Raw genomic sequence first — 10763 nt, forward strand, 5'->3', positions numbered from 1 at the left:
AGTCTAAAGTAATTTTTATCATTTTGTTGAAGGTTATTTTTATGATGAGCTTTGTAAAAATCATACAAAATACTTTTATGTCAAATCAGAAAATTATCACTCAAGAAACGAATTTGTCTCTTGTTGACTTTTTCATAAAACACGAACATAACTTTTTGAAAAAAATGAACAAATTTTTCCTTCACTCTCCATCGGCACACTTTACAATAAAATTTAATTTTATATTTTACAAAAAGAGCGCATAAATTGTAAGACGGAGAGTTTGTTTATCTAATCTTACAATAAGAGCCAATCAGAAGATAGAAAAAAAGACAAAATAAAAAAATTCTAAATAATGTTTTGATATTATGTTCTATTTTTGATGTAAACGAATTAAGTCAACGACGAATAATTATGCAAATTATGTGAGTTTACGTTATCCCTCGCCGCGAAATTTGAATTGTCGTTGTTGTCAGTTGATAAGCTACCGAGTTTACTGTCCCTAAGCTAGTTATTCAGTCACAACTTAACCATCAGATTTATCCAAGTGACTGAATCAAACTAGCTTAGATTTCTAGGCTATGGTTTTACTAAGCCTTGCTGTCTATGACAGAAGGATTTGGTATGATCTCATTTCCAGGTTTCTGTAGCCTAAAAAGGAAAATCATTAGCTTTATTTCTGTCATGCAAATTATGAAGCATTTAAATATAATATTGTGATAGTACACCTTATGTTACAATTTATTGCAAAAGTTTTTGTTCAATATAACATTTTTTATGTATGAAAAAGTATTTGTTTAAATTTACAGCATTGTGGTTCAATGAATATCAAACCACAAAACACAACAACAACAACAACAACAACAACCACTCAAGGAGCAGTCATAATCAGCTTCAGAGGGTCCACAGTGGGGGGGGGGTATCACACAGAAGCAGAAAATAGGGTGGCAGAAAGTATTTTATTCTTTCTTTCCTAATTTTCAAATGACTGATGAAAAAGCTTGTTTTTGATGAATCTAAATTGATTATCTTAAAGTAATTTTTGACATGTTCCTTCCCTGTTTTTGACTTTGAAACCAAAATTCAAATACATATAGGGCTTCCAGTAAACAATCACAATTACAATATATAATTTTTTTTCTCAATAGCACGTGCATTTCATCGCAATGCCATCCAACAACAATGCTAGAGTATGGCAATTGGTGTGCCTGTGGTGGCTTGTTTCTTGATGTGCCAAGGAGCAGCAGCAGAAGAGACCGCAAAAGAAAAAGGTAAATTGACATAAACAAAACGTATCTTACTACCTACACTATATTATGTAAATGTTGTATTAGGAAGATGAAAAGTTCATTCCTACATATCTTATCAAACAATTTAACCATAGTGTATAGGTGTCGGCGTTGCAATAAAAGATCCTGATTACGTTAATCTTTATTTCAACATCATCTACTTGATTTACGTTATGGTTTTCTTGAATTATTGTTCTCCGATTGTCTTTGTTTGAGTAAGATTCTTGGCGAATAAAACATTCTTCATGTCCGCCTTCTTTGTTTGGGATCTGATCTTGACCTTGATGATGTCGAATCTGTTTTTTGAGTCCCCTCGAATTCTCCATTTATAGATATCAGAGTTATCATTCTCATTTCTAGTTTTAGCTTTGAACGATAGTTCCCTTACGTTCTTTCTTTCATCTGGTGTTAGATCTTCAGTTATACTGGTTGTCTTGTATGGAATAGGTAAGTTAAATTGTGAAATAAGTAGTATCACAAGCAAAATCAATAAAAAATTTAATAAATCAAATCTTGGGACATTTAATACATTAAAAGCTTTAAACTGGAGGCCGAAAAGCATGATGAAATAAAAAAAAAGAAATCTCTACAACGTTTGACTCCAACCCTCTTGACCCTCCCTGGGTGTATTATCTTTTAACCATATTTGGATCTGTGACATAATTTTTTGTTAAGGCTGGACTGACCGACCCACCACCTAAATCTAGGGTCAGTTGACGGCAACCTGATAGCAGCTGTAGAGTTTTCTACACGACACACTGAAGCTCTAAAGATCGCTGAAAACTAACATCCGAGGAAAATGGCCCTATCTCTACAGAAATTTTGAGTCAATTGTCTAGCCTGGGAATCCAAGCTCATAATCTTAGAAAAAACAAAAAATACCTCACCTCAAAAAGTTCTAAGATTATAGAGCTTGGTGCAGGTAGATTAGTCTGGCACAGAATGTTATAAGCAGTCTGTGTGTGAACCCTTGTTGACAGACTTTCTGAACTTTCGAAACCCAGGCAAACACACATAATCAACTTACCATAAAAACTCTTCCACAAGCTGTAAAGACTTTCAAAACTACTAAAAACCACACCAAAACATCAGCCACATGTATTTAGACTTCCAGCCAACAGCCATTTTATTTCAAAATAAATCTATGTTTTCATTTTCATTTGTTTTCCTTTTTTCTGCAGAGTCAGCTTTTCCATAAATTATGCGCGCGCATCAAAATTATCAAAATGCGCGCGAAAACACTGCTAGATAATATGCCGAAAGCTGGCCAATCAGGCCGAACCTGCATTGCAGGGAAAAATCTCATTCCCAGACTATCAATTGTCTAGTGCCGAAAAATTAAAAATTAAAATGGCGCTCCATGATAAGTGCGTTTTATGGATAGGAATTAAAATTCTGTCCCACAATGCTTTGCGAGTGGAAAGCTTTCAAATTGGAGGCGGAAGGTAAAAATGGATGTTTGATATTGTTTTAAAACTCAAGCTTTTTTGGTTTCTATACTTTATAAACCTCATAAAAGTATTCAGTAATGGTTTGTATTCATTTTCTATAGCTTCAGTTTTCTTTTACTGATAATATAAAGATATTGCTCCCGTGACAATTGATGTGATTTCTCAACTTTTTAACATTTCTTTATAAATTGTAGATACTTTTTCTTATGCTTATGCATTTTTTACTGTACTGACGATGACGATAGTCGAAAAGCTTTTACAATAAATTGAACAAAACTTTTGTTTTCTTGATTTTTATCGAGCATAAAGATGTTTGTTTATGATTTTTTTCTCTTGTGTGACCAGTTTAAAGCAAAAAAAGATTCTTTTTTGAGCATATTCATCCATAGAAGAACCTTGTTTGTGAAGTACTATAATGTTTTGCATGCTTCTTTTCCAAAAAAGTTCTGAATTTGCTTTGAGAGAACTTGACATATCTCCCGACTCAAAAGTTGTAGGCCATGACACCCTTCCCTGTCGACATTGCACTCGGACCTGTTCCTCTTAAATAAACTTCTATGAGGTCCACGAACACAATCTGTTTTCAGGTTAAGTGACAGCAAACCAACAACTTTTTAAGCCAAGCCTAAAGTCAAAAGTTAATAGAAAGAGCATCATTTACTTCGTCTGAAACGAATCTGCAGGTAGTTATTATTTGCTTCGCTCGCATTAAATATGCCATCCAGTTGAAATGACAATTCTTCAGGAAAGAGTGGGAAAATCACAAAGAATAGTGCAACTCTTTGTTTTCATCAAATTGAAAAAAATAAGACAATTCTAAGTTGCATTTTTCAACCCCTGTCATAACTTTTCGAACACCTGTTTTAACCGTAACGACAGCTTGAATGTTTTTATTGGAAGAAAGAGGTAAACTTATTTTTTCGTACGCTTTTTATCGCCCTTTGAATGCTATTGTTGTTCGACAAGCTTTTTAATTTTTATGTTTTTAATTACTTTACATTTGAAATGTTCCTTTCTATGAAATGAATTTTTGGTTTGAAAAGAATTCGAATGTCATTAATAAATACGATCGTTAATTGCATTCGAAAGGAGAAAAACAAAGCTGCGGGGCAACCCTGGGCAGATATTAAAATTACTAAATGTAGATGGACCTTAAATTTCAAAAGAAAGGCTGAGTAAAGTCTAAACAAAGCTCTATCCGATCTGTCAATCGAAACAAACTTATCGAGAACAAACAAATTGCTTGCAAAAACGAAAGTGACACAGAAACAGAAAACAGACATGAAGAAAGCAATACAGAGCTGTTATTGGAGGCCAAAAACTACCTTTCCAAAAGAAAAAGTTTAACAACTTAACCCAAAACTAGCAATGCAAATCAATCCGAAGAAAAAATATATGCGACAAAATCAATATTAAAGATCATCGATGGATAGTTCAAAACAAATGCTCGAATACTACCACACTCTTTCACAAGCTCTAAAGACCATTAAAACATCAACCATATGTAGCCATTTTGTTTCTAAATGAATCTTTGTTTTCCTTTTTTCTGCAGAGTTAGCTTTTTCCATAAACTATGCGCGGGCATCGAAATTATCAAAATGCAAGCGAAAGTACTGCTAAGTAATACGCCGAAAGCTGGCCAAACAGGCCAAACCTTCATTGCAGGGAAAAATCTCCCTGCAGGCGAGTGACCTGGGCCAAGCGTTAAACAAGTAGCAAAAATATCATAAACTAGACTGTGAAAAAAGTTAAACGCTTTCCAGGCTACTAAAGAGATAATAAAAAGATGCTAAGTTGAATGGGTTGGCCTATAGCCCGGTTCGGCGTGCCGTATCCGAGTGACCGTACGACTACAAGAGAAGAAGGAAATGACGAATTTGTACAATGATCACATTTTATATCTAAAGAAGCTAATCAAATTTCAGAAAACACCAAAACTTTTCCCACATCATATGCCAACAATCAAATAGCCTGGAGATCCATGCTATGATTTCTTATTCTATATATTGATGGTGAAATCTAAATATACATCAGATTATGAAAATGCAGGACGGATCTCTTGTCTAAAGAATCAAATGACCAATGAATTTCGACAACCCAAAATCCTAGACAAAAAGACAAAAGACAAAACAAACAAAATTTCACTAGCGACACATTCGTAGAACAATTTAAAACAAAATTTAGCGAATAGGAACCAATATTTTAAAATGAAAAAAGATCTAATTGAAAGAAATGGAAAAAGTACCATAAATCCTTGAATAAGCCCCCTGCTTGAATAAGCAACCCGCTCGAATATGCGCCCCCCTTTTAGTTAAAATAATATTATAAGCGCCCCAATCGTTTATTTGAATATTGTTATTGATTGAATAAGATATTACCATTGGAACTAATTTTCTCGGGAACTAATTTTTGCGGTCAAAAAGAAAAATCCAAAAAATTGCATTTCGCAGGTTTTAATTTTCGCGGTTTTTTCCATTCTGGAAATTTCGCGGGAATTAATTTTCGCGGTTTTCTATATATTGATGGTGAAATCTAAATATACATCAGATTATGAAAATGCAGGACGGATCTCTTGTCTAAAGAATCAAATGACCAATGAATTTTGACAACCCAAAATCCTAGACAAAAAGACAAAAGACAAAATGGACAAAACAAACAAAATTTCACTAGCGACACATTCGTAGAACAATTTAAAACAAAATTTAGCGAATAGGAACCCAATATTTAAAATGAAAAGAGATCTAAATTGAAAGAAAATGGAAAAAGTACCATAAATCCTTGAATAAGCCCCCTGCTTAAATAAGCAACCCGCTCGAATATGCGCCCCCCTTTTAGTTAAAATAATATTATGAGCGCCCCAATCGTTTAATTGAATATTGTTATTGATTGAATAAGATATTACCTTATTGGAACTAATTTTCGCGGGAACTAATTTTCGCGGTAGAAAAGAAAAATCCAAAAAATTGCATTTCGCGGGTTTTAATTTTCGCAGTTTTTTCCATTCTGGAAATTTCGCAGGAATTAATTTTCGCGGTTTTCTATATATTGATGGTGAAATCTAAATATACATCAGATTATGAAAATGCAGGACGGATCTCTTGTCTAAAGAATCAAATGACCAATGAATTTCGACAACCCAAAATCCTAGACAAAAAGACAAAAGACAAAACAAACAAAATTTCACTAGCGACACATTCGTAGAACAATTTAAAACAAAATTTAGCGAATAGGAACCCAATATTTAAAATGAAAAGAGATCTAAATTGAAAGAAAATGGAAAAAGTACCGTAAATCCTTGAATAAGCCCCCTGCTTGAATAAGCAACCCGCTCGAATAAGCGCGCTCCTTTTAGTTAAAATAATATTATAAGCGCCCCAATCGTTTATTTGAATATTGTTATTGATTGAATAAGATATTACCTTATTGGAACTAATTTTCTCGGGAACTAATTTTCGCGGTCGAAAAGAAAAATCCGAAAAATTGCATTTCGCGGGTTTTAATTTTCGCAGTTTTTTCCATTCTGGAAATTTCGCGGGAATTAATTTTCGCGGTTTTCAACTCTCAAAATTTTCCGCGGGATCATATTTTCGCGATTTTGACGAAAAACCGCGAAAAACGCTAAAATTAAAACCCACGAAAATTTGTTCCAATAAGGTAAGTAGATATTTGTGTCTTAAAAAGAAAGAAAGCGATTAAGAATAACATGATAAAAATTGTCAATTGGATTTTTCCAATTTTTGTTTCATTCATCCTTTTTTGAAAAATCAACCCTTTGAAACAGTTAAGTTTAAGCAGATTCCGAATTTGTTGGTATACAAATTTCAGAAATAAAAAAATAAGCGCCCCCCTCGAATAAGGGCCCCGCTCGAATAAGCGCCCCCCTTAGAGCCTGGAAAATTAAATAAGCGCCCAGGCGCTTATTCAAGGATTTACGGTAAGGAAAGATGAAGACCAAAGTCAGAGATCAGGTGCGGTACCTAGAGTAAGCATCCCCTGCAACCCACAAGTCACCCCTCATCTTCCTGAAACAAAAGGAGTAATGTTGAACTGACACTATCCAGAAGTGATGAGAGATATAAATGAAAGAAAGCAAAAAATAGAAAAGAAAGTACATGAGTCGGCCTAGAACCCGGTGCGGAATCCCGCTTTGGAGCGACCGTACTTGCTGAGAGAAAAAGAAGAATGATTTGAAAATTAAAAGACACCAACCAAAGTACGTACAAACAACAACGGAACTAAAACAGACAGACAATCCACGAAATCACGAAAATACAGAAAAAATCAAAAACCAACCAATAGTAGGGGGAAATTTGTTCGTTTTTTTGACGTCGCTCGAATTTTTTAGTCAAAGCACTTGTTATACATTTTTGGAAAGTACAACTATAGAGGAGTCCGAATTTTATAGGTGCCAATTTTTTATCGGACACTAGTGTATTTTACAGACCAGAACAAAAAATGTCCGAAAATCACTAAATTTGCAATATTTCAACAACTATTAACGTTAACAACCTGAAACTTTGCACAGACATGCACCATCATCAAACCCACCATTGTGCAAAATTTCATATCTGTAACTTGAGTGTGTGATATTTTACAGACCAAAAACGATTTTCACATTTTGGTCCGTAAAATAGCCAATTATCGTTCATTTTTTTTCAAAATTTTGTTTTTGACAAGAACTTGACAAGATGTAACTATGGTGAAAATTTGAAGTAATTTACTTCACTACATCAAAAGTTACAGCCCGGTCAGTAAAATCTAATTTTACACACTGACACAGTGCAGAAGGGGGTCAAAAGCTGTGTTGTATGGTAAGTAAAGCGAGAGATTGGATTCAAACGAAGCACTAAACCATTCAAGTATTATACATTTTTGGAAAGTACAGTAACTAAGGAATCGATATTTAATAGGTGCCATTGTTTTGGTCTGTGGGGTATTTTACAGACCAGATTAAAAATGAGCAGAAAATCACAAAAATCACAATAACTCAAAAACTATAGATAATAACGTAATGAAATTTTGTACAAGTACGTGCAACTGTAAAAATATAACTTTCAGAGAAATTTCACATCTTTAACTTCAGGCATTAGTAATTTACAGACCAGAATCGAAATTTAGCTTCTGGTCTTCAAAATAGCCATATTTCGACAAATCTTTTCAAAAAGTTTATATTTTTTAGAAAGCCACAAAATCTGAAAACCTGGTTACAATTTGGTGATCATTTTTCAAGTGATTCAGAATTAATGGCTTGGTCAGTAAAATATAGCTCAATGCTAATCCTAATCTCAAAGCATTTAAAGCAAACGAGAAAATCGCCAATATGAAATACTTTCAGGATTCCCAACGTAAAGCAAGGCCTAGTTTGTACAAACATTATGCTACAAAGTGAAGTAAATGTGCAAATTTTGAATCTTTAAGATTCTAAATCATCGTCAATATCATGTGAATCTAAACCATTATTGATATTGTTTTCACAGTCTGAACATTGGCACATTTCAGAGCATTTCAGTCCATTTTTATGGCATTTACAACGCCTATCGACGCACTTGGTAGTTTTGCATGCACAAACTGTTAGTTGGATAATCGATTTAGGTGCAGGGAGCAATGCAGTTGTCACTGGTTCGAACAGGTCATCGTCAACAACATCGTTCCAACCATAGTTTGTCGGGTCAGGTAGCGATTGAGATGAAATATGCGACTGCTTCCACACCGTAACCGTATAGTGACATCGAAGAATTTTCTGTCGGAGTGCCTCTGATGTTGGCGGTAATTTTGATGAGTCGGCCTGTTGTTTCGTAAACATTCTCCATCGAAGATCTGAAAGATTCTTAACCTCTTTTGGTACCTTGTTTCGGCAGTAGAGACGTACTACAAACATCTCAAGAGATTCAAATGTCGAAGGTGACAAATCGGTGCTGCCAAGATCGGCAAATGCTTTCAATTCGTCTTCTGGAAGTGATGAGTATATCTCCCAACAAGAAGATTTTGTATAGCCAAGGAATTTTCCTGTTTGATCACATCCAGACATTGCATGGAACCCTAACAATCCTTTGCAAATCTCTGGGGATAACCTATCGTGGATTTCGCGAAGAACAAATTCTTTGTTGATGGTTTTAAAGATGGTGGTACTTGATATACGATCGAAGTAGTGAAGGAGAATAAGCAAAACGTCGGTGTCTGAACAAAGAATGACCAGCTCTATGAAGTCCTTTCTTGCTGACGCATCGATTGCGTGTAGGACGATTGCAGTATCTGCTTCTTCGTGGTTGTATATGAACAATTCTTGATTAAGATCAGGGATATTTGAGAAGACGGTTTCCTTGAAAACAATAACAAAATCTTTCACCAAATGCTCACTCAGCTTTAAGCTTAAATATTGAGTTAGTTCTTGTTTGGTTTCGATTGAGCTTAAGAATTCCTTGGTGCTAAGATGCTCGATTCGCGTGGAATCAGTTACCTTGTAATGCACCGAGGAACATCCTTTGGTACGGTTTGCTCTTGTGCTGTTTTTCAGAGATTTAGATCTATATTCATCAAAAATGATTCGAACTTCGTCAAAGTCGGCTGTGTGTCGTTGTCGATTATTTCAATAAAAGAACTTGCAAAGTCAGCACAGCTCCTGATATTCCTCTTCTTAATATCGACTCTGTTTACTACCGCCATTCCATCCACGATAGCCACCTTTCGTACTACTTCTTCCAAATCACTTTCAGGTTGGTCGGGCTGTTCTACCATATCCATGCGTTCATCGGTTTTGTCGTCTTGAAGTTTGTACAGCTCGTCAGCGATGACCGATTTATCTTTCGTTGGGTGTAATGTTCCATCAGGAAAGAATAATGAGGGCGGAGTGACGGTAAATTCGTATTTCCCGAGACATTCACGCAAGTCAATATCCGGCCTTGATCGTGATGCGACCAGCAACCTATTCATGAGTTTCCTCTCTTCTCTGATTGTAAACTGTTGATTGTCGATTGTAACTGTTGATGATTTATTGTTAGAGACGAAGGTTCCAAGCTTTTGCTTCTTTATTGTATCCCATATTGATCCATCTCCTTAAATTTGAAAATCAAACATTAGAGAATATACCCCTATTAATTAAAAAAAAGTCTGAAAAGAAAATTATTATGGAAAAAGCAAGAAGCGAGCGTTGAGATAAATGTTAAGGTGAATCTTTAAATGTACCTTCGAGCTTTTCTGTTAAAAACGATCGGTATCGACTTTGACCGATTTCTTCAATTTGGATCAAGGATTTCGATATCTTTACAGGAAGAACTTTCTTGGTCAAGATATTGAACACATCACCACCGTCACCAAAACTATCTGCTTCCGTGTTATCTTCATTTGATTGATTTGGCGTTGTTTCTTTTGTGCTAAATACCACTTCATGCTCATCCAAAACGCGTGAAATCTTCTCTGTATTTGAGCTGACTCTCACATTCTTCGAACCAGACAATTGGTAATGCTCATCTCTTTTACGAGCACCATCTTCTTCGATGCCAAAAGTTTCACAAAATGTTTCGACCAAATTTCCCATCTCTGCTGTAGTTAAGAAATACTCGTCCAAGGCTTGTTGGTTGTGAGCGATTCCTCGTATTCCTCCAATAACTTTGAGCGCTCTGTTCTCTTGTTCTATACCGTGATCTGCACCGATTGAGCTGAATGGAACGTGCGACTTGTTGATGCAAAACCCTCCATTAGAAAGAAGCTCCCATGTTTCTTTGTCAGCTTTTTCAAGAGCGAACATTTGTGATAGATACACCGGTGTCATTCTTGCGTAGTTTAGCATGTCAAAAGCAAAAAAATAGGGACACAAGGAATGTAACGTTTGTAAGTGGAGGTTCCACAGTTGATCCCGCGATGCACGAATGAACAGGAGAAGTACTTCAAAAAGACGCATGAAACTTCTCATGTACTTTGACTGATTGACGAGTGTGGTATCAAAATCCTTTTGAAGTTTGGCGAAATCGATTTTCGTCAGCACGTCTTGGATAGAATCGTGGGCTTTTTCAATTTTGATCTTGTTGGATGATGAATACGCCGAGAC

General features: G+C 35.4%; 1 protein-coding gene across 1 annotated transcript; it reads right to left on the reverse strand.

Moving 5' to 3' along the window:
• Positions 1-8132: 8132 nt before the first annotated feature.
• LOC136815828 (uncharacterized) lies at positions 8133-10747 on the reverse strand. The gene is made up of 3 exons (XM_067072277.1): positions 9902-10747; positions 9270-9771; positions 8133-9087 (listed from the first exon to the last, which is right to left on the reverse strand). Exons 1-3 carry the CDS (start codon positions 10626-10628, stop codon positions 8133-8135), a joined length of 2184 nt encoding a protein of 727 aa, XP_066928378.1. The 5' UTR covers positions 10629-10747.
• Positions 10748-10763: the final 16 nt, after the last annotated feature.

This window comes from Clytia hemisphaerica, unplaced genomic scaffold, assembly GCF_902728285.1.
Source record: "Clytia hemisphaerica strain Z4C2 unplaced genomic scaffold, Clytia hemisphaerica genome assembly, whole genome shotgun sequence".
Lineage (NCBI taxonomy): Eukaryota > Metazoa > Cnidaria > Hydrozoa > Leptothecata > Clytiidae > Clytia > Clytia hemisphaerica.